The sequence below is a fragment of the Pseudorca crassidens genome, chromosome 16 (genome assembly GCF_039906515.1).
Source record: "Pseudorca crassidens isolate mPseCra1 chromosome 16, mPseCra1.hap1, whole genome shotgun sequence".
In the NCBI taxonomy this organism is placed as follows: domain Eukaryota; kingdom Metazoa; phylum Chordata; class Mammalia; order Artiodactyla; family Delphinidae; genus Pseudorca; species Pseudorca crassidens.
The window spans coordinates 56100764-56125815 of record NC_090311.1 but is presented as its reverse complement, the minus strand read 5'-3'; the positions used below and the strand labels follow the sequence as shown (position 1 = coordinate 56125815).

Here is a 25052-nt window from a genome sequence, read left to right as displayed (position 1 = left end):
AAAGAAACCCACAGAACAGAACTACATACGTATGAATGTGTTTATAAATGTATGTACACTCAGAGAGAAAGCTCAGGAAAAGCACACACTAAACTAATAACTGTGATTCCCCCTGGGGAGGGAACTAAGATTGCGGGTGAAGGAAAGGTTTGCTTTTGACTTGATATACATCTGCTTTGTTTGAATATTTTATAACAAGAACATACTTGTATATTACTGGAGTAATTAAAAATAAGCCAGTAAACAGATTTTTTTAAAAAATCCCATAACAAACAAAAAACGGTGGAAAAAAATCCCCAGATCAAAGAGGTAATGACAGAGGCCAGGAATGCAGCCACTGGTAAAACAGAAGGGTTAGGATTGGAGGAGAGGGGCATGACCCCCACCTGCTCTGTGTCCTGGGGGTGAGGACCAGAGAAGAACTAATCAGGCCATCCCATGAGATAGGGTCCCAAGGGCATCATTCTGGAGTTCACCGCCAGCCACCAGCCTCCTTGATCCTCCAACCTGAATCCAGCTTCTGACTTGCCTTCATGGAGACCTGAGCTGTCTTCAGCTCACTGGCCGTGTAGGGAGAGGGTCTGTCAACTGCCTATGTCTCTGGATGCCTTCCTCTCGTTCTCCTTCCTGGAAAGGGGGCTTTGAGAAGATTGGACTTGGCTGCAGAGATCAAGCCCCTCAGCCCTCTTTTATGACTTGGTGGCGGTCATGATACTATTCCCAGCCTCCAAAACGCAACTGCGAAGTGGAATTATGGAGGGAGAGGCATCTAGTGCTACGGGGCTGGGAAGCTACTAATTCCAAGCTCCGGAGCAGGACCTTTCGAGAGAAGGAGAAGTCTCCCCCTTTTTACTGGGGTCTTTTGGTACAAAATAAGTCTGACCAACTTCCTGAATCATTTCACCAGTGTATAAGCCTCAGTTGCCTACATCCATATTCCTTTAATTCTCACCTTGTAGGGAATCCACCAGTAATTGTGATATAAGAAAATCCCTGCACAGCTGTACACGCATGATTTCAAAACTCAAGAAATACAAATGACATACACAGAAACACCTTGTGTTTCTCTGGGCTGGTCCTATATCTGGGGCCCTGTTTAAACAATGAAATATGTGGAGACATAGGTGAAGGCCCATTCCGTACCAATATGTTGTGTTCAAGTGTGATAAATTTTGGAGGGTTTGAAAAGGCCCTGCAGGTAGGAGAACTCATTCATATAGATGCAGGCAGATGAGTGGATGTGTACAAGAGCGTACAGAAGGAAACACACACAACAAATACACACAGAAAACATCACACCCACACCCCCAACACTATATACATACACACATACATAGACTCCTGTATCCCAGAAAACTAATAAGCTCTTTACAAAATACTTTTAGACCCTAGTTCGTTGTTCCCAAGGACCATGTGGAAGAGCACATGTAGGAAAATAATCATGGAAATATGTAATCACAACTATCATGTTTCTGAAATTAGGTATATATCTGTTTATGGTCTTTTATGTATATGACTATTTTTCTGCAGGTGACTATGTTTAACCACATGTGTTCACTAAGTCAGTGAATTTGGGGCCCAGCAGCCAAAAGATATCTGTCTATATTTTTCTCAATTCTTTATATATTTATTGAGTGTCCACTGCGCCAGGGATACATTAGGACACATGGTATTGATAGCTACGAATGGGCATTACTTGTGGATCGATTCTTATGTCTTCCTTATTGAATTATATTACTTGACTCTTCTTTTTCCATTTCCGAGGTTCTAGAAGCTGATAATAGAAATAACAAATTTCAGCTCTGTAAGTGGGAAAAAATCCAGACTTCTTAAAATATAGAATAAAATCTGTGTTCCTCAGTTTTAGGGATGTGAACTTCCAAGAAAGATGTTTGGAGTATAAGTGATACTTGCATAGATTTGTGACCTGGAGAACTATACCAAAGGTTGAAATGTACGGTGCTCTACAATTACTTGAAAGTTTATGGAAAATATATTGATTAACGATTGGGAAGTAGTTAGTTATGTGACTCCCAGATCACGTATCCCATGCCCTCTCATTAAATTGTGGAGTCCCAAATTGTTCCTTTTAGATTTGGGTCCTAGTGTTTTGTAATCAAGAACATCACATGCACACACGTGCACACATGTACACACACACACAATCTCATGAAAACATTACTGGGCTTCTAAATGACTGGGAGGGAGGGAGGGGTTGGCCAGCAGAAGGGGCTGGCCTTTTGTACAACAGAAATAAAGAACTCTGTTAAATGCATTTCGTTAAAAACAGAACATGGTAAAATAAGATTTCTCCAAGCATTCATAATGTCATAAATAAAGTGATATAAATAGTTCCTTATGTAAATTCTGCTATAAGTGCTATAATATTGCAAAGCGCTGGGTTTGGGTAGGCAAGAGAGAGACTGTATAGACACTGATATGGTTAATACGTTTGACACCAGCTAAACTCCATGACTGGTGAGTGACTAAACTTGGCTGCAAATCCCTTTTAATAAGGTCTCCCAGGGTTTGGGTATTCCTAGACAGAGCACAGGGGAAGGGCTGAGTCCTCAGGTCCATAACCAGATGAAGAAGCAGAGGCATGATCAAAGCTACAACCACTCTATCCATCTGGGATTTTTCTTTTGTGAATGAAAAGAAGAAAAAAGCATTGCTAATGTGACCTTGGACTTACAGGCAATATGGACACTTTGGGGAAGTTATGAAGAGTCTCCCATTCCCGCTTGAGGTACTCGATGGAACCCACAAACACAATGTGCTTGAGCTCGTGGTAGTGAAAGTTGCTGGCACGGAGTGGCATCACCAGGTTCCGGAGGCCAATCAGGGCTGAAGTGACATCGCCAAAGATGCAGACCACCACGTGGCCACTCAGGACGGTCATGGCGGCTTCACTTCGAGTCTGCCGGAGGGAGAAGGGCACAGGCATTGGAGAGATGGGGTTGTGAAAAGGACTGAAAAAATCACTTGTGTAAAATACCAAGTAAACAATTGCTGAGTGCTTACCATGTGCTATTATGTTTTTAATTTCTTCATGTTATATACATGCCATATATATTTATAATTAGAGTATGTGTGTATAAATTACATTGGTGGAATAAATACGTGCAAACATATATTCACACATATCACTACCTTCTCTGAGAAAAGATTTAAGGAAGATAAGCCATCCATACATAACAGCAGAACTTTCAGGGGTAAAATAAGAGGGAATAGCAATATTTATGTCATTCGGAAAAGGAAGTCTTAGTTTCCAGGAAATTGTTGATAAAATGAGCTGTCTTGTGCGCTTCTGTTGCTGAGATGATGATAAAACAGTCAGACCCCTGCTGGCCTCGGCTTGAGAAATGAGTTCCAAATTCTAGACTCATCGATGGGATCTCACAGGACGTCACTGCATCAGTAGGTAGAACACGATATCCTGAGCCAGGGGCTGGCAAACTCTGGCCCATGGGCCAAATCTGGTCCACCGCCTGCTTTTTTATGGCCAGTGAGCTTAGATTGGTTTTTATGTTTGAAAATGGGTTGAAAAAAAAATCAAAAGAAGCATATTTCATAATATGTGAAACTTATATTAAGTTCAAATTCCACCAAATTTTATTGCAACACGGCTAATCTTACGTAGGTATTGTCTGTGGCTGCTTTTACATTACAAAAGCAGAGGTGATTAGCTGTGACAGAGACCGTATGGCCAGCAAAGCCTAAATTATTTATTATATGACCCTTTCCAGAGAGAGTTTGCCGACCAATGTCTACCGCTGCCTTGGGGTTTCCAGGAACATGACTGGAGTGGCCACCTGTGTTAAGTCATCAGAGGAAGATTCCCAAACAGCCACTAAAAGGAACAGAACAGCAAGGGCAACAAGCCCATGTCTTCCCCCAACTTTAGGCCTGTATTTACAAAGGAGACAAATGAAGGAATAAATCAGCCCAGTTAGAGCTTCCCAGGAAATGCACATGATTAGCTACTGCTGGCCCCACTGCTCACTGTGTTCATGCAGAAAGTAACACAGGAGGCCAGTGCTGGGCCTTTCTCTGCCTCTTTCTGGTCTGGTGCCTCCCATCTTGGCTTTCTTCCTCCCGTTCCACCCACTGCATGTCTGGATGGCCCCGTGTGGCTTACGATGCTTTTGGGGAGGCATATTAATGTCCCCTGCACATATCAAACTCTGCTCGATTTAATCCCTAGAATTGACCAGTGTATTGATTGTTTAAATGCCAATATTGCAATTCACGATAATGTCAGGGTTATTACAGTAACCCCCAAGGAGAGGAAGAAGCAAGCGTTCACTCCCTGATCGTTAGACTAAAGCAGGGGCTGTCACCATTATTGGTTTCTCTCCGCAACAGTACAGGGACATCTCAGACGGAGGCCATAAAAAATGTCTTATAAATAGTGACCAAGGAGGACCCACTAGGGAGTCACACCCCACATCACTGCTTCATGGATGATGCCTGGAGTTAGTTATCTTGGCTGCATGGAAGTGTGTGTGCCTAGGTACCACCAGCAGAGGGTCAACCAGTTTTGTAATGTGCTGTGATGGGACCCCTGATTAATTTTAATTGACCGGTCATCTGGGAGGCTAGCTCCCTTCAGCAAGCCTGAGGAATACCAAGCGGGTCCCGAAATCTAGAATAGGAAGGTAGGGAAGGCATCAATTAGCAGAGTGGCCAAGGCACAGGTGCTGACCACAGGAAATTAGATCTGGGGACCAAAACACCAATCCTTAGACCGGCCACAGCAATATCACCTGGAGAACCTGGTAAAGATCCCAATTCCTGGGACTCAGCCTTGGGGAGACTGATTCTGCCAGGTTTAAGACGCAATAGAGAAACTACTTATGTGTGTATCTTGAGTTTCCTACACATTCTTCAAGGCCTAGTCCAAATGGGGCCTTAAGAGCCGTAAACCCCTTCCAAGATCAACTGTTTGTATCCAATAAGACTTCCCCAGCCACTTAAACACATACTAGATTCAAACAGCACTTTGTGCCTTGTAACGCTAAGCTTTGAATATATTGTTTCACGGTACGTTTATGTCTTTTAATTAGATGGTCATTTCCTCAAAATTACGGCCGTCTCATGTTTTCTAACCCCCAAAGCAGATAGTATCCTGTGGCCAGAAAGCATCCTCATGTTGCTGGCTCTTCCAAGCATTCTCATCTCTGTGCAGGGTTACTTTAGAGAGGGCTTTTGGGGCCACACTGTCTAAACAGCACCTCCCAGTCCCTTTCTCGCCTATCACCTCACTTTATTTTCTTCATAGCACGTTATCAATATCTCAAATGTTATTACATATTCATTGCCTACCTGGAGATCTGGTCTTTGCCCCCACTGGAACAGAAGCTCTATGAGACCAGTCAGGAGTTGTTGTACCCCCAGCAACAAGAACAGTGCCCAACATGTAATAGGTTTGTCATAAATGTTTTGTTAAATGATGTTATGTTTCAGGTGAGGGGAGTAGTAACTGGCCTCACTCAACCCTTTGGTGCTGGCAGGGGGCTCTGAACGTCAGTCAGCCATGCACTCCTCAGGATTATCTAGGCAAGCCATTAAAACCTTGGATCCCGCAATGCCAACCAAGCCTTTGACCTGTCCCCAGGTGGGTAACACCAGGATGAGTCTATATCCCTAGAGCAAAAGTGGGGCAGATACAACATCAGGATGTAGACACGTGCAGCAGCTTGGTGATGAAAACCATTTGCACTCCTTGGACGGGGGCTGTTTCCTAAGAATTCTGACTTTCTGTGCTTTTATCTGTAACTTTCACACCTCCCAGACAGCCTCCAGCACAAAGCTGTATTGGTTCTTAATGCTCGATTATAATTAAATTGAGAAATCACACACACATTCAGATAAAACACAGGGAAAAAGCTAATGGATTAGAGCACAAAGCCATTCTGAGGAACTGGAACAGTCCTTTCTTAGGAAGGGTGGCCATGACATCAGAAATGATAGGATTTTCCTGGTGGACATAAAGGAGCAGGCCACAGCAATCTGGGGATTAGAAAGCACAAGGGAGAAAGAACCTTTCCATCTGAACTTCCTGATTATTAATCCATTTTTCATGGATTAGCAAGACAATAAACGGTAGGAGATGAAGGCATTAAAGCTTAAAGCTCTTAATCGGACAAGTCTAAAGAGTAGAACGGATTGTTATCTATGCTGACATTCTTGGGACACACCAGAAGAAGCCCACTACTGCTACTGAGAGGAGTCAACCAGGAAACGGCGCTCTGAGCCCCAGCCTTCCCGAGGTGGACCATGGTCACCCTTGTCATCATCAGCAAATGTGATCTGCCTGCCTACATCGTGTGCTAAGAAGGATCACAAATACGCAAATCAATTATCTAGAAGGATACAAGACACTGTTACAAACAAACGACAATACAGGTAGCATTCAGATTTCTTCATGGCATTTAATATATAATAATAATAATAACACGTAAGTTTATGGAGTCCTATAAACTTATTAAAACGTATGGGTTTTAATCTTCACTACCATCCTATGAGTTAAGGTCATTCTCGTTCCATCTTCTTACACATAAGAGATAGAGTGTAAAGAGCTCCAGTGACTCGTCCAAGGCCACACAGCTAATGGCACAGGCAGGCTCTGGCCCCAGAGCCATGTCCATAGGAGTTATGGTACATACTGTCTCCCATGATGCATTTCACACCCTATGGTAATGAGCCAATACATATTCAGTGATTGAAAATTCCACTCGCAGGTCATGTTCTGATGAGAGTTCTAGCTGTTTCAAGACATGTCCTGAATATTAAGTATAAAAATAATCAGGTGCAGGGACTATCACCCCACCATCCAGTTAGGAAAATCTCATTCCTAGTAGACATAATTTGGGACAGAAGAGGATGGCATCAATTCTGTAATCTGTCACTCACCAGGATGACTTTCTCTATCTCCTTGGGTGCACACCAGTGAAACATCCCAGTAGAGTCGTACTTCTTCACGTTGGAGTCCATGTTGTCAATCTGATCATTGCCGGGAATTAACAAGGGGTCATGCCTGGGGAGAAGAGGACAGGAAAACCGAAGTGGAAAATGTGATAAATTATAAATGGAAAGTGCCCCGTGCGTTACACCTCGGAGGAGATGAAAGATGCAGAGGAAGTGGTTGTCACTGAAGGCCACTCTCTTGCTTGCAGAACCCATCCTTTGAAAGATAACTACCTCAAACCACCACCACCACCACCTCCTGGACACGCAGGTGACCTTTGTCGGGTAGTAATTCTGCCTTTCTCTCCTGTTCTCCTTTTTCTAAAATGGACTTCACATCATTTTGTGGATTTAGTCTCCCTTCTTATGGATGTCTCACTCCTTCTATTCTCCTTTTACCAGCTATCCAATCTCTCCATGAGACACACACACACACACACGCACACACCCTCAAGTGTTGTTATTAGCATTGGCAATGAAGAGGAAGGAATAGGAATAGAGCCTCATGCTGACTGACTGACTGGCACGAGGACGGAAAGCCAATTACTCGCTCCTTCTGACTACAACTTCTGACGTGATGCTCTTCGCACTAAAAGCTTTAACAGGCTGCACTTTAAATATTTTAGCAATTTGCCCAATCAGATTTTGCTCTCCCTGGCTGAAGCCCTTTAAAGATTCAGCAGCATGTCACTTCAGAGCAGACTGACTACCAAATGCCCACATCTGGAATACATGATTTCAATACTAAACAACACCCTCTCTCCTTGCCTTGACAACTGTATTTGCACTCACTGTCCAAAGATGCTCTCCCCTACCCCTACCTTCACCTCCCAACTGCCACACTCCTTAGATGAGAGCCTCAAGCTCAGAGGCATCTTAATAAACTTGTCTTGAATTCTCAGAGCTACAGTCACCCCCTCTTGCCTCGTTTACTGGAGGAAAAGAAAGTTGCCTCTACAGAGGCCTCCCCTCCAGTGGATGGGCAGAGCCTTACCGATAACCTCAAGAATTACAATAGAATCAGGCAGCTCTAACAAGCTTACAGCATAAGAAATATAATCCTGCATCTTGGTCCACATCCATTGTCTAGATTCTATCTCTGATAGAGATTCTGCACCTCTATTTTCAGGGAGGCATTTGGGTTTCTACAAGAATAACTGCATAAAATTAGGACAATGTCCCAGGCGTAGTTGGCTATCTGTGCAGTGGAGCCATTTTCCCTGAATAATCTTGTCAATTCAAGATAGAAAATGAAAATGAGTTGAAATTCCAAAATTTACTGTGAAGTGATTTTACCTTTGAAACCATCTATTTCAAGCATTAAAGAGTGAACTTTATTTAGTTCTTAGTACTTCTTCCTCTGAAAGTTCTCTGGTATTTCTCATTTGTATGTTCAGAACAAAGACAGTGGGATAGCAATCCCTCCTACATAGTCCAGAGACCTATTAGTAAGTCTTCAGGATCTCTACCATGGCCCTCCTAATAGGCCTTCCAATCCCACTTCAGATGGGAAGACTCTCACTGCATTTATTTATTCCTGAGAATTTTCTTTTAGGCTACACCAAATGACAAATATCATGTGAAGCCATCCCGCAAAGTTATCTTCAATGAACACGCTAGATTACTATAGGAACTGTCATATCTGATCTTAAAAGGAGAAGAACAGTTAGCTCGGAACAACATCTCGGTAGATGGGTTGTTGGAATGTGAGAGGTGTTGTAAACCAGCAGGTGACCTTTCAAATACTGAGCTCCGTCAAAAATGCTAAAATAAAAAGGCACTTGCTGGTAAGAATGGGTCACAGATCAGGGCAAGATCAAATCTGAATATTTTTGTCCTTGAAGACTCTTTAAGAGTTCTATAGATATCCACGACCCACCATAAAGAAGAGGTCTGAGAAAATGAACAGAATGGACTCTTTCTTCCCAGCCCTAGAAGAATGTATTTCAGTTGGAAGCGGACCTTAATAAATTTGTCCTGAAGATACAGAGCCAGGTTGTTTATTGGTTGGAGAGGAGGTATTATCTCAGGGAGGTCTGAGACCTGCCCCCAGTGTACTCAGGATTCATATTCATATAATATTAGCAAGCAAGCAAACGCTGTAGTAAGCTGGCCAAAATTCCTGTCACAAAATACGTGCCTTGAGGGAGAGGAGATACATTTTGATTCCCTATCTTTTAGGGAAGCAATCATCCCTTGGTTACTCTGGCCTCCAACCCTCATCCTAGAAAAGTAAATAAGGTGGGAAGATGCCGAGTTAGCATCTCCCCACAACTAGGGCACCTGCCAGTCACTGGTGGAGGACCCTGACACCCAAGGAGACAGGAGGAACCCCCAAATGAACTGGTAGGACGTGGGGGGACTGAGAGGGGAGGAGAAGTGGAGGCCAGACAAGATTGGCGCCCCTGAGGCCGGGGAGATCAGGAGAGGCAGGCGGGAGGGGCCCTCCGGAGGAGTGGGAGAGGAGCAGAGGGCGACTGCCCTGCCCACTCGGGCCAGGAAGCCTGCTGGGCCCCCAGGTGAGGTCCCCTGCCCTCTGAGACCAGGGGTGGGGGGCACGCCTGGGCCCCTGCTGTTCTGTTGAGCCCAAGCCCCACCCCCCACAGCCCCCAGGGCCTTTTCCAGCCCAGTGGGTCCTGAGCCTTGGCCCCGCCCACCGCCCAAACCTCACCCTTGCTTAGGCCCCGCTCTCCACAGCCAAGGCCCTTTCCCCCTTTTTAAATTTTCCTTTCCCTCCTCCTCTTTGTTACTATTGTGGTACTGTTGTACCTTCCGGTTGTTGATTCATCTATATTTTTATTTTTATATTCTTTCTAACATATCTATTAGTTGCCTAGTCTAATTTTATTTTTTACTTTGTTTCTTTTTTTAACCACCCCACATGGCTTGCGGGATCTTGGTTCATGAGCTGGGGGTCGGGCTGAAGCTCCTGCAGCGGGAGCTCTGAGTCCAAACCACTGGACTAACAGAGAACCTCAGACCCCAGGGAATATTCATTGGAGTGAGGGCTCACGGAGGTCCTCACCTCAGCACCAAAACCCAGATCTACCCAACAGCCTACAAACTCCAGTGTTGGAAGCCTCAGGCCAAACAACCAGTAAGACAGGAACACAACCCCACTCATTAAAAAAAAAAAAGTGAGATGGCAAAAAAATATGTCACAGATGAAGGAGCAAGGTAAAAACCTATAAGACCAAATAAATGAAGAGGAAATAGGCAATCTACCTGAAAAAGAATTCAGAGTAATGATAGTAAAGATGATCCAGTATCTAGGAAATAGAATGGAGGCACAGATTGAGAAAATACAAAAATGTTTAACAAAGATCTAGAAGAACTAAAGTACAAACAGAGATGAACAACACAATAACTGAAATGAAAAATACACTAGGAGGAATCAATAACAGAATAACTGAGGCAGAAGAACGAATACGTGAGCTGGAAGACAGAATGGTGGAAATAACTGCCAAGGAGCAGAATAAAGAAAAAAGGTTGAAAAGGATTGAAGACAACCTCAGAGACCTCTGGGACAACACTAAACGCACCAACATTCGAATTATAGGGCCCTCAGAAAAAGAAGAGAAAAAGAAAGGGTCTCAGAAAATATTTGAAGAGATTATAGTTGAAAACTTCCCTAACATGGGAAAGGAAGTAGTCACCCAAGTCCAGGAAGCACAGAGAGTCCTATACAGGATATACCCTAGGAAAAACAGACCAAGACACATATTAATCAAAGTAACACAAATTAAATTCAAAGAAAAATATTAAAAGCAGCAAGGGGAAAAACAAAAAATAACATACAAAGGAATCCCCATAAGGTTATCAGCTGATTTTTCAGCAGAAACTCTGCAGGCCAGAAGGGAGTGGCAGGATATACATAAAGTGATGAGAGAGAAAAACCTACAACCAAGATTACTCTACCCAGCAAGGATCTCATTCAGATTCAATGGAGAAATCAAAAGCTTCTCAGACTGGCAAAAACTAAGAGAATTCAGCACCAACAAACCAGCTTTACAATATATGCTAAAGAAGCTTCTCTAGGTGAGAAACACAAGAGAAGAAAAAGACCCACAAAAACAAACCCAAAACAATTAAGAAAATGGTAATAGGAACATACATATCGATAATCACCTTGAATGTAAATGGATTAAATGCCCCAACCGAAAGACACAGACTGGCTGAATGGATACAAAAACAAGACACGTATATATGCTGTCTACAAGGGACCCACTTCAGACCTAGGGACACATACAGACTGAAAGTGAAGGGATGGAAAAAGATATTCCATGCAAATGGGTATCAAAAGAAACCTGGAGTAGCAGTGCTTATATCAGATAAAATAGACTTTAAAATAAAGACTGTTAGGGCTTCCCTGGTGGCGCAGTGGTTGAGAGTCCGCCTGCCTATGCAGGGGACACGGGTTTGTGCCCCAGTCCAGGAAGATCCCACATGCCACGGAGCAGCTGGGCCCATGAGCCATGGCCACTGAGCCTGCGTGTCCGGAGCTTGTGCTCCACAACGGGAGAGGCCACAACAGTGAGAGGCCCACGTACCGCAAAAAAAACAAAAAAAAAACAAAAAAAAAACAAGACTGTTACAAGAGATAAGGAGGGACATTACATAATGATCAAACAATCAATCCAAGAAGAAGATATAACAACTATAAATGTTAGGAGAACGTCAATACATATGGCAAATGCTAACAACCATGAAAGGAGAAACTGACAGTAACACAATAATAGTAGGGACTTTAACACCCCACCTACACCAATGGGCAGATCATCCAAACAGAAAATAAATAAAGAAACACAAGCTTTAAATGACACAATAGACCAGATAGATTTAATTGATATTTACAGAACATTCCACCCAAAACTGGCAGAACACACATTCTTCTCAAGTGCACCTGGAACATTCTCCAGGATAGATCACAACTTGGGTCACAAATCAAGCCTCAGAAAATTTAAGAAAATTGAAATCGTATCAAGCATCTTTTCTGACCACAACTCTATGAGATTGGAAATCAGTTACAGGAAAAAAAATGTAAAAACACAAATACATGGAGGCTAAACGGTGTGCTACTAAATAACCAAGAGATCACTGGAAAAATCAAAGAAGAAATTAAAAAATACATAGAAACAAATGGCAATGAAAACATGACAATGCCAAACCTATGGTACACAGCAAAAGCAGTTAGTTCTGAGAGGGAAGTTTAGAGCAATTCAGTCTCACCTCAAGAAACAAGAAAAATCGCAAATAAACAATCTAACCCTACACTAGAGAAAGAAGAACAAAGAAAACCCAAAGCCAGTAGAAGGAAAAAAATCATAAAGATCAGAGCAGAAATACATGAAATAGAAATGAAGAAAACAATAGCAAAGATCAATAAAACTAAAAGCTGGTTCTTTGAAAAGATAAACAAAATTGATAAACCATTAGCCAGACTCATCAAGAAAAAAAGGGAGAGGATGCAAATCAACAGAATTAGAAATGAAAAAGGAGAAATCACAACTGACACTGCAGAAATACAAAGGATTATAAGAGACTCCTACAAACAACTACACACCAATAAAATGGACAACCACAAAGAAATGGACAAATTCTTGGAAAGGTACAATTTTCCAAGACTGAACCAGGAAGAATCAGAAAATATAAACAGACCTATCACAAGTAATGAAATTGAAACTGTAATTAAAAATCTTCCAGCAAACAAAAGTCCAGGACCAGGTAGCTTCACAGGCAAATTCTATCAAACATGTAAAGAAGAGCTAACACCTATCCTTCTCAAACTCTTCCAAAAAATTTCAGAGGGAGAAACACTCCCAAATAATTTCTACAAAGCCATCATCACCCTGATGCAAAAACCAGAAAAAGATATCACAAAAAAAGAAAAGTATACACCAATATCACTGATGAACATAGATGCAAAAATCCTGAACAAAATACTAGCAAACAGAATCCAACAACAAAGAATCATACACCATGATCAAGTGGGATTTATCCCAGGGATGAAAGGACTCTTCAATATACGCAAATCGATCAGTGTGATACACCACATTAACAAATTAAGGAATAAAAACTATATGATCATCTCAATAGATGCAGAAAAAGCTTCTGACAAAATTCAACACCAATTTATGATCAAAACTCTCCAGAAAATGGGCACAGAGGGAACCTACCTCAACATAATAAAGGCCATATATGACAAACCCACATTAAGTATCATACTCAATGGTGAAAAACTGAAAGCATTTCCACTAAGATCAGGAACAAGACAAGGATGCCCACTCTTGTCACTCTTAATCAACATAGTTTTGGAAGTCCTAGCCATGGCAATCAGAGAAGACAAAGAAATAAAAGGAATACAATTTGGAAAACAAGAAGTAAAACTGTCACTGTTTGCCTATGACACGATACTATACATAGAAAATCCTAAAGATGCCACCAGAAAACTACTAGAACTAATCAATGAATTTGGTAAGGTTGCAGAATACAAAATTAACGCACAGAAATCGCTGGTATTCCTATATACCAACAACAACAAAAAAATCAGAAAGAGAAGTTAAGGAAACACTCCCATTTACCATCACAACAAAAAGAATAAAATACCTAGGAATACACCTGCCTAAGTAGGCGAAAGACTTGTACTCAGAAAACTATAAAACACTGATGAAAGAAATCAAAGATGACATAAACAGATGGAGAAATATACCATACCATGTTCTTGGACTGGAAGAATCAATATTGTGAAAATGACTATACTACCCAAAGCAATCTACAGATTCAAAGCAATCTACAGATACAATGCAATCCCTACCAAACTACCACTGGCACTCCTCACAGAATTAGAACAAAAAATTTTACAATTTGTATGGAAACCTCGAACAGCCTCGAAAGACCTCGAACAGCCAAAGCAAACTTGGGAAAGAAAAACAGAACTGGAGGAATCAGCACCTCAAGTTTGAACTATACCACAAAGCTACAGTAATCAAGACAGTATGGTACTGGCACAAAAACAGAAATATAGATCAGTGGTACAGGGTAGAATGCCCAGAGATAAACCCATGCACATATGGTCACCTAATTTATGACAAAGGAGGCAAGAACATAAAATGGAAAAAAGACAGCCACTTCAATAAGTGGTGCTGGGAAAACTGGACAGCTACATGTAAAAGAATGAAATTAGAACACTCCCTAACACCATACACAAAAATAAACTCAAAATGGATTAAAGACCTAAATGTAATGCCAGACACTATAAAACACTTAGAGGAAAGCACAGGCAGAACACTCTGTGACATAAATCACAGCAAGATCCTTTTTGACCCACCTCCTAGAGAAATGGAAATAAAAACAAAAGAAACAAATGGGACCTAATGAAACTTAAAAGCTTTTGCACAGCAAAGGAAACCATAAACAAGACAAAAAGACAACGCTCAGAATGGGAGAAAATATTTGCAAATGAAACAACAAAGGATTAATCTCCAAAATATACAAACAGCTCACGGAGCTCAACATCAAAAAAAAAAAAAAAAAATCCAATTTAAAAAATGGGCATAAGACCTAAATAGACATTTCACCAAGGAAGACATACAGATGGCCAAGAGGCACATGAAAAGACGCTCAACAACACTAATTATTAGAGAAATGCAAATCAAAACTATAATGATACCTCATGCCGGTCAAAATGGCCATTATCAAACAGTCTAGAAACAATAAATGCTGGAAAGGGTGTGGTGAAAAGGGAACCCTCCTGCACTGTTGCTGGGAATGTAAATTGATACAACCACCATGGAAAACTGTATGGAGGTTCCTTAAAAAACTAAAATTAGAACTACCATGTGACCCAGCAATCCCACTACTGGGCATATACCCTGAGAAAACCATAATTCAAAAAGAGACATGTACCACAATGTTCACTGCAGCACTATTTACAATAGCCAGGACATGGAACCAACCTAAATGTCCACTGACAGATGAATGGATAAAGAAGATGTGGCATATATATACAATGGAATATTACTCAGCCATAAAAAGAAAGGAAATTGAGTTATCTGTAGTGAGGTGGATGGACCTAGAGTCTGTCATACAGAGTGAAGTAAGTCAGAAAGAGAAAAACAAATACTGTATGCTAACGCATATATATGGAATCTAAAAAAAAAAAAAAATGGTGCTGATGAACCTAGTTGCAGGGCAGGAATAAAGATGCAGACGTAGAGAATGGACTTGAGGACACGGGGTGGGAGGGGGAAGCTGGGGCAAAGTGAGTAGCATCTACATATATACACTACCGAATGTAAAATAGTTGGCTAGTGGGAAGCAGCTGCATAGCTGCGTAGCACAGAAAAATCAGCTCGGTGCTTTGCGATGACCTAGACGGGTGGGATAGGGAGGGTGGGAGGGAGGCTCAAGAGGGAGAGGATATGGGGACATATGTATGCATATGGCTGATTCACTTTGGTGTACAACAGAAACTAACACAGTATTGTAAAGCAATTATACTCCAATAAAGATCTATTAAAAAAATGTTTCCTACTGAAAAAAAAAAAGTAAATAAACAAGCCTGATGATCAATTGTCCCTCAGTGAAAAGAAAGGAAGACAGCTTTTCAAATGCCAAGCCTCATTAACTAGGGCAGAGATTTGGGTCCACCAGGTATCACTTGACACTAGGGCTGTAAGCCAGGATTTGCACTGGAACATCCAGAAGCCTCAGGGAAGTCTCAGTGGTAAGCCACGCCGCACTCCGTACTTCCTGCAAGCCTCCCAGCCTGCCCCGGATCATTTAAATATAAGTCATCCAGGATGTTACTAAAAGGGGCTGATCTGAAGACTGTCAAAAACCTCCCTGAACAAAGATATTTCCGTTTCTGATCAGCCATGGTACCTGAAATTTGAACTTTGGTTTCTTGAATCAGTAAAGCAATCAATAAACGGGAATCCCCTCTTCTGTGCCGGGAATGGAGGATACCGCAATGTTGAAGGTACAGTCCCTAGTCAGAGAGTTATAATACGGCGAGCAAGAGAGAAAATGTCCATCAACGGTTGTGATACACTGTGGTAAGTGTTATAGCAAAGTGAATGTACAAGGTGGTCTGAGAACACCAGGAAAGCTGTGCATTGCCTGGTATTTGAGTAACATCAAGAAAGGCTTTGCAAAGAAGATAACTTTTTTTTAATTTTATTTTTTTTGGCGGTACGCGGGCCTCTCACTGTCGTGGCCTCTCCTGCTGCGGAGCACAGGCTGCGGACGCGCATGCCCAGTGGTCGCGGCTCACGGGCCCAGCCGCTCCGCGGCATGTGGGATCTTCCCGGACCGGCGCACGAACCCACGTCCCCTGCATAAGCAGGCGGATTCTCAACCACTGCGCCACCAAGGAAGCCCAGAAGATAACTTTTGATCTGAGCCCTGAAAGGTAAGGAGGAATCTCAGCATATTATAGTCATGACCCACTAGGAGCCGTTCAGATGATTGAGATCCAAAAGAAAAGAGCCAAAGAAAGGCACCCCAAACCATGGTTGGAGATGTCGTATTGCCCGACCTGAGGTACAGAAGACCTGAGCTGCCCTCAGATGTGCGATGGGAGTCAAGTGGAAGAGATGGATTCGACTGATTATGACCAATGGAGCTCAGACTAGGGAGTTAGATAGAGCCAAACTCAAGTTTCCAGAAAGGAAGAACGTTTCCTTACAAATGGAAGGTATTTTAAAAATGACATGGGTTGTTTCCCAAGGCAGTGGATTTCTCATCATTTGAGACATTCCTGAGGAGCTGTGAATATAGATCGGATTTCATTATAAATTTCCTCATAAATGTTGGGTGACCTTTAAGGACTTTTAAGGACTCTTCTCTCAATGAACGAGTGCTGACTGGAAGGATTTTGGAAATACTGAACCACTGTTGGGTATCAAAAGGCTGGATGGCATGGAGTAAGCATAGAAAAGTTGTTTTGGGAGCAAAGACGGGAGATAAGAAGCACTGAAGACTGATTACTAGAACTGCTTCTCATTAACTAGATTCACTAGACGTCTGGGAGGAAGCTTGGAACGTGATTGATTTCAGCAACAGGAGAGTCCCTAGCTACTTTGGGCCAGACAGGATACATTTCTTTGCCATGTCTGTTCCTGTAGCAACGTAAGTGCCACAGGCTGGCTTAGGCTACTTGCCTACAGGAACTTCTCCTTCTAAATTGGACTCTGTATTAATAGGAGAAAGCCCAAGCGCTTGCCATGGAGCACAACAACCAACAGTGCTTTGGTTGTGGGGGGGGGGGGGGAAGGAGGGCCATCAGAAACCTCCCTGAACAAAGTATCCCAACATTATCAGTTTACAGAACAACAAAGAGAATCACTTTCACGGGCTCTCGGACAACTCCTTAAAGATTTACTTGGAACCGAGGCCCAATACTAGATATTGCCTTTCACATCTTAACTATTTTATATATTTCCTCAACTCAGAAAGTAATCCCAACTCCCCCAAAATGGACCATAATCGATTCAAGGCTCATTTGCCACTCACCACTTAGCCAACGTACAAGCCTTATTTTAGGGTAAAACTATGAGGTGAAGTGTATCTGCCGTGTAGTTGTTATGGTCTGAACTGTATCCCCGCCCCCATAAAATTTGTATGTTGTAGTCCTCACTCCCAGTATCTCAGACTGTAACTGTATTTTGAGATATGGTCTTTAAAGAGGTAATTCAGTTAAAATGAGGTCATTAGGGTAGGCCCTAATCCAATATGACTGTCGTCTTTATAAGAAGAGGAAATTTGGGCACAGACATGTACAGAGGGAGGATGATGTGAAGTCATGGGGAGAAGATGGCCATCTACCAGCCAAGGAGAGAGGCCTGAAACAGATCCTTCCTTTGAGGCCTCAGAAGGAACCAACCCTGCCAACAGCTTGATCTTGGACTTCCAACCTCCAGAACCGTGAGAAAATAAATGTCTGTTGTTTAAGACACTCAGTCTGTAGTACTTTGTTACGGCAGCCTGAGTAAATTAATACAATAGTGCACCTTAAAGAAAAACGGGCACAATGTACCAGCTGTCACTCCACTGATGACCCTGGCTGTCCTTCTTGCACCTTAGGGCTCAGCTGTTCATTTAAAGGAGAAAAGCATCCTGCCATCAGTTTAGGAATACATGGAAACATACCAGAAAGACACAGTATCTTCATGAAAGAGTTTGGGTCACATACGTACACAATTGGATCTGCTCTATCTGGAGGGAAACTTCTCCCCTAGTCTTTAACTTGCATTTGAGGATCAATACTTATGACAGTCCAACCAAAGAAAACAAGAAACCCGGACACTAGCCAGTTAATTTGTTCAGTGGAACCAAGAGAGTTGACCCCCCAAGGGAGTGTTTGGAAGTGGATACCACTGAGGGCAGAAAACCACCTATTTCTTTAGTGATTAAGTATACTGGCTCCAGAGCCAAAATGTCTTTCATCAGGTTTTGGCTCGTCTACTGCTTGCTACATTGTGCCTTGCCTCAGTTTCTTTATCTGTAAAATGGGAATGTTAAACATCATCATTAGTTAATGGATTCAATTTGAGGGTTGCCTGAGTAAAGGCATGGCATGCACTTAGCACAGAACTTGACACAGAGCACGCCCTCAATAAAGGTTAACTACTGTTATTATTATCATTCTTTTATTCTTTGCTTAGAACTCACTTATACATTTGTAGCTGTTACAATGGTGAAAGGAGACAGGAAACAGAAAGTGGTTCAATAATAAAGGTGTGGGGTTCTCCTACTATTACTTTGACTACTAGACTACTGCTACTTCTACTGTTGCTACTAAGATGACTAGCCATCATGGGTTGAGCTCTTATAAATGTTGCTGCGCTAAAACTTTTACCTACATTTTGTGATTTACTCATCACAATGATACTTACAGGTAATTTCCGTTATTATCACCCACTGGTACAGATGGGAAACAGAGTGGATAAGTAATGTAGAGAAGACAGTTAGTGGGAAGAGAACACTGCTTTGCCCAGAGAGGTCTTCTTAACTGGAAGTCAGTGCAGCGTGGCCCCCGTCTTACCCCCTCCCACTTGCAGGAGGCAGCTGGATCGTGCTCATTCCCCACTGCAGCGCCCCAAGCCACAGTGCCCTCTACGTTGCAAAAAAGAAAAGCAGCATGGCGGGCATTTATGAAATGCACAGCTGGTGTGAATTATCAGTAGAAAATTTCCCCATGAGTCCCTGTCAGGACAATGTGCTAAGGAGAGCCTCAATAATCAACTAAGGCTGGGTGAGTTTTTGTCTTGTCCCAATATCTGAAGACTCCATTTAGGAATACCCACATTTTTATAACAACCGAGGAGCTCCAGTGAGTTAAATTTTTCATAGCTATGCTTCTTGAATCTCAGCTCATACCTCCAAAGTCCGCAGCTAGATATTAAGCATACCTCACTTCAAGAAAAGAATAAAAGATCATCGTTTTGAGGGTCTGCGGAGCAAGGAATGCCGCTTGCCATCAATTAATCTCAGGAAGTGAACTAAATGCCCAGCTACAGCAGACACACAAAAAGCTTGCCTTGAAGACAACAGCCTAAAGCAAAACCACAAATCTCTTTTCTAGCAAACCTGCTGTGAAGAAGGTGGCATTATATTTTAAAGTGCACAGTTCCTCTTGGAGGAAAATTCGAAATTTTTTGTGTGGCAGTGGGTTCGATGCTGGACTTCAGAAATTTACATTAAAGTACAAGTACAAACCAAACCAAACGGACAAACAAAAGGTATGAAAGAGGAAAGTTACCAAATGGGTTTAAAATTGCATCCTTTCCCTTGCTTGATTTTCAGGACCTCATTTCTCATCACATGATAAGGCCCCTCCTATCATTACAAGCGTCCCATCTAGATTGAGGCCATCTCTGCAGAAGTCTCCCTGGGAAACGGGAGGCTTGATGAAATTGGGCCATTTCTCATGCCTCTGCGGGCCTTTCACCCCAGTGGCAAAGACTGATTTTACTGAGTATCTGTTACGTCAGGCACCATAGTAAGGGTACCAGAACGCTTCTGAAGCCTCCCGGTTTGCTTCAAATATTCCTCCTGTGCTGTCCTCCTCCATAACCTCAGAGACAGACGTGGCTTTCCCCTCCTGGGAGCCCTTAACAGAAGTAAGATGCTCTTTCAGAGATAATGATTTGCACAACTGTCTGGTGATGTTCTTCAGGGCAGGGAACTCCTGTTTTACTCTTCCACACATTTCCAGAACCCCGCAGAGGACCCAGTAAACAACCAACTACCAAGAGAAGCTGACGAATGATCTCTGGTCTCTGAACATCTCAAATCATTCAACAGAAACTCCCCCAGACCCTCATGCAGACGAGAAAAAGTGTCCAGTGAGAGCCCCTTCGCCTCTGACATCTTGTGACCATTTGTTTGAGGAACAATCAAGGCTCTTGCGCTGTTTCTCCGCTTTACAGGGACAGTACTTGAAATTAGGGCATCGTGATCGGAAGGAAGGGGGACTCTGTAGTATGTCTCTAACCAGTCAGGCTGCCTGGAATGTGCCTGAAGCCAGCTGCCGTAACTGATCAGCAGACAGGACTCGTGTCTGATGTACAATGCGGTCAACACAGCTGTTTTTAACAACTGTTTAGTGCTCCAGTGCCAGGGCTGAACATTTCTGTGAGAAGGGTCCCCAACACGTGAAGCTCCTCCCACGGCTCTGATTCCCGTAAGCGGTGGTTCTCGAAGCATGACCCCACACCAGCTGCCTCAGCATCACCTGGGAGCCTGGGAGAAATGCAGTTCTCCAGCCCACCCCAGACCTACTGAATCAAGCTGTATCAACAAGGTGCTCCAGATGATTCTGACGCTGAAATTTGAGGATCACTGCTGTAAAGGTTTGCCCAAATGGACAGGCTTTGTGGTTCGAGGCAATCCTACCAAAGTTAGCAACTGTCTGCAACATACGGACTGGAAGGCTGTGGTTCTTTTCAACGAGGCCGGGATCAGAGTGAGGCCATCGAGGGGCCTCGGTGCAAAACGGAAGGGGGCACCTCACATGCCCCACTGTAGTCCTGGCCCTGTTATTCAAATGGAGAATGCAGCTCTGGTGACCAAAGTGCACCCAGGTCACCTGCTCTGACTCTCGCTCTGTGACTCTCTGGAACTTGAGGGGTTGTGTCAACACTTGATAGAAATTTCTAACCTGGAAGCCACGCAAATGACTCTCTCTTGCTGACGTCTACCTCCGAGAGCTAATCAGCAAATAAACCAGCATAGAAAAGCAAATGAAATATTCTTTCTTATCGAGTGCAATGCTTATAATTCAGTTTTCCACCCTCCTTGCTTCCCATCGCTTCTTCCACTCCACAGAAGACAACGTCGCAGGCAGTAGCTAAGTCCTTCAGGGCAACGTTCAGGAGCCGCAGGTCACATGCATGGGTCTCTGGCTGCGGCAGCCAGAGGAGACTGGAGCGGGTCTCAGGTGGTCTCCTCAAAAGGGCCCATACTTAGGTTTTCAGCACCGCAAATGGTTCTGACTCAACGGATCCGCTTCTTTCTTGGGTGCATTTTATTTCTGGGTGAATTCTATTTCCTGCTAGGTCGCAAGGATCCTGACTTCGGGATTCTGCCCTAACTCATCCTTCAAAGCTGCCTCCACTGTCCTATGTAATGCTCGTCTCTCCTGAGACACGGCTGTCCCCTACCCCCGCCCCCATCTCCCCGAGGTGGCCAACCTTGGAGCCACCTTGAGAAAACCTTCAGGCCACACTGGCCAAACTTTCTGTATCTCTCTACTTGCATTTTGTTTTTTCTTCTGCCCGACAAGTAAACAATCAAGAACTGCTGCTCCCTAGTTTGTCATCTCTTGCTAGACAGCCACCGTCCTCAGAGCAAGAAGGAAATTACTGCCTCTATTTATATCTGGGAGACCAGCCGGGAGAGCTGACTGTTCTTCAGTCCTGGAGGAGAGTGGACAACACGCTTCTGAAATGAGGGGACAGGATAATGACCCTCTGCTGTGTATGCAATGTGTCCACGGACCTGTGTCAAATCCACCAAGCCTTGGGATGACGAGACCCACCATTTCTTTCTTCTGCAGTCCCTTGAGGGCCTGTCATTTGCTATGTGTTTGTGCATTAAGAGGTGGACTTACTGAGCTGAGCTGTCCTGGCCTTCCTTCTTCATTCTGCCCAGCGAAAGAGACTGGGAGAGTGGCATTCTGTCCCCAGCTCTGAGTGGGCTCAGGCCACTTTGCCATTTTCTATTACTACAACCTTTCAAGCTGGCAGTCCTAACAAAAAGACCCCGTGAGAGGCAGGCGTCAAAAGGGAGAGGCTGGGACTTAACAAGCAGATGAGTTTACTTCATTTAATGATCCGTTAGGGCCCAAGAGGATAATCTGTTTTACTCCAATCATATTTCCACTCTGACTCAGAAAACAAATATCTAATGTTTCCTGGGTCTTATGACACGAAGCTCCTTTCACAGCATTCAATATCTGCTTTTAGCGCTGTCAGTTATCCTTGCTAGCCTGGCTGGGGGCTATCTCTTTGTGTAAAGCGTCCACCCGACACATCCTGGGTAAATCCTCATAGCCCGTGGTATCTTACACCAAGTCCCCTCTAGCACCTGAGGGAAGAGGCGTTACTGTCATTATGTCAGGAATGCTGTGTGTCCTTCTTGGGAAGACTGTTGAGCCCACGTCTGGTCCACTATTCTGAAGCAGACCCTGAACGGTTTGGTACCCAGAGGTACCACGGGTCTCCAGAAGGCACTGATGGAGGGTTCTAAACCCGTCCTTATCCTTTCATCAGTGATCCTCCCAAGACACAAGTTAGGGCACTGCCTCCTCAAAAACCAGCAAGGTTTTGGCCTATGACAGGAAAGGCCTAATATTTTCAACTCCACTTATGCAACTCCAAGGATGCCTTTCTCCAGCCACATCAAGCCACCTGCGATGGCCTGAGTAGTTTCCTATTCCCCTCATCGGGCAGAAGAATGAAGCAGTAAACAATATGGGTTTGGAAACCAAACCATCTGGGTTCAAATCTTCCCAGTTAGGTAAGACTGACGAGATTTACTACTCTTTACATCTCTGTGACTCAATTTCCTTATCTGTAAAATGGACGAGAGCGCAATCCCTCCTCCTGGAGCTGTAGTTAGGATTCCATGGATTAACAGGCCTAACGCTCTTGGAACGATGCCTGGTGCCTAGTAAACGAAGGGCAAGGGTGGCTAGCGCTATTAGTCGAGCATTCTCCATATCCTTCACAACCCAGGCTCAGCCTCCCAGACCAGAGGTAATGAGGGCACCCTCTGCTCCCACAGCCCATGCTGGTAGGTCTCTGCTCTGTCCTTATTCCGTTTTGCTGTATACGCATGTCTGTCTCCCACATCAAACCGTGAGCATTTTGAAGACATGTAACCCATGTAACTTGAGGAGTGTAATCCATCTTACTTTACACCCCTCAAAGACCTTCCACAACATCTTGAGTACGGTAGGCTCGCTCTAAACATTTCCCAGAAACGAATTAATCTGAGAAAAGAAACAGAAGCAGGCAGCTAAAATGCATAACCTTTCGGGCTGCATTTGAGGACACAGTGTGGGAGCCTGGGCATCTCCCCCATTACCATCTACCCACTGAAGACATATTCTCAGCGGCCAAAAAGCATCTGTGAAGGGAACTACTCGAAGGTGGTTGTGAGAAGAACCAAATGTGACAGTAGCTGGGGCCGGGATTTAGGAATCCAAGAATCTCCTTCAACTGGAGTCAAAATGGTGTCCAATGAACTTTCTTTTTCCTAGAGAGCATTTCTAGACAGATTTCACTAGAGAGTCAATGGGGTCTGGGAGGCCGCCAAATTAAGAGCCCTTGACTTAGCTATTCAGAGACGAAGTTCCTGCCCTCCAGAGCCTCACGACTGAAGTAAGACAGAGCTTTCCTGACAGGGCGCAAACCCACTGAGTGGGGAGAACGGGGCAATAGGTGCTTGGCGATTTTAGAGGAAAACTAGGAGAGGCTCCTTAAATAATTCCCTGTGAAGAGACCCACAGGGAGATGAATACAGGGCCCCGGTTAACTCCTCAGCCTGCTCCTTTGTAGGATTTGAAGCCAAAGGTCTCTATTGTGACACACAGACCCCTGGCCTGGAGCACAGACGCTCACCATTTGGGTCAATCTGGCTGTGAGGGGTGTTTTCTGTGCCAGGGTAACTACAAAACATACGGCCTCAGGATCCAGACACGCAAAGCGAGGCAGTTCATCGAAGGATTGTGCAGAGAGTTAAGCGACACTTACGAACCAGGGTAGACCCCGCTACCAGAACAAAGGGGAGACAAAGACCGTTACTGCAGAGTCCCTGTAGCATTTCCTGCTGGCAGACGGCTTGCAAGGACCCCTCACGCGGGAGCCTGTTTTATTTGCAGAGGCCACAGTGGTAAATTAAAGCCCAGCCCAGCCCATTCCGGGCTCTCCGGTTTCTCTTGGAACTGTTCCTATCACTGCCCGTAGGCCACTAAAACCTGCCCGCATTCCGAATGATTGATTCTGCTCAAGCAGCAAGCCACAGACTCACGTCGAAACACCCACTTCAAATGAGTCATTAGCCTCCTTTACGGATGTTTCAGGCCACAGGGAATAGGACCTGGGAGTCCTATCTTTTGTAGAGTAGAAAGCGAGTGTTTGAAGATGTTGCAGGGGAGGACCTAGGGGAACCTCAAGGTGGTACAGGAACCCCTCTGTTTGCTGTCAATTAGCAAGAGGGAGCTGTAAAAAATAAGCCCCAGCAACCTCATGGCCAGGGCCAGGGATTCAAACCAAACCAAAGCAAACCGCGCATGGGCTCTTCGCTCCTACCCAGGAAAGGAAGGGCAACAGAGAGAGGGCTCAACACCCTGTCTTTGCTCCCACACCAGACAGAGTCTGCAGAGCACCTGGAACACAGAACGTCAAGGTGAAGGAGGAGCGTCTGAGGCTTTCTGACTTGTCATGGGACAGCCCGTTCCAGCTGAGCAGCAATCGGGGTGGTCGTGGGCTGGTGGGTGAAGTGCCCTGGTAACAGTAGCCACGGCCACAGCACCAGCCCAAAGGCTCCAACACCAGAAACCCGAGTTCTGT

The 25052-nt window shown here is 43.9% G+C and overlaps 1 protein-coding gene across 28 annotated transcripts in view; it reads right to left on the bottom strand.

The window, feature by feature from the left end:
* Nucleotides 1-25052, bottom strand: part of KCNMA1 (potassium calcium-activated channel subfamily M alpha 1) — a 748425-nt gene that overhangs the window by 74069 nt on the left and 649304 nt on the right. For 27 of the 28 annotated variants that reach the window (XM_067710402.1, XM_067710403.1, XM_067710407.1 and 24 more), the window contains 2 exons: nt 6919-7042; nt 2696-2920 (listed from right to left, as the gene is read on the bottom strand). In XM_067710402.1, coding sequence (XP_067566503.1) covers nt 2696-2920; nt 6919-7042 — 349 coding nt within the window. Of the gene's footprint in view, nt 1-2695; nt 2921-6918; nt 7043-25052 lie in introns of those variants that run through there. The other variant, XR_010935922.1, reaches the window with a different exon arrangement.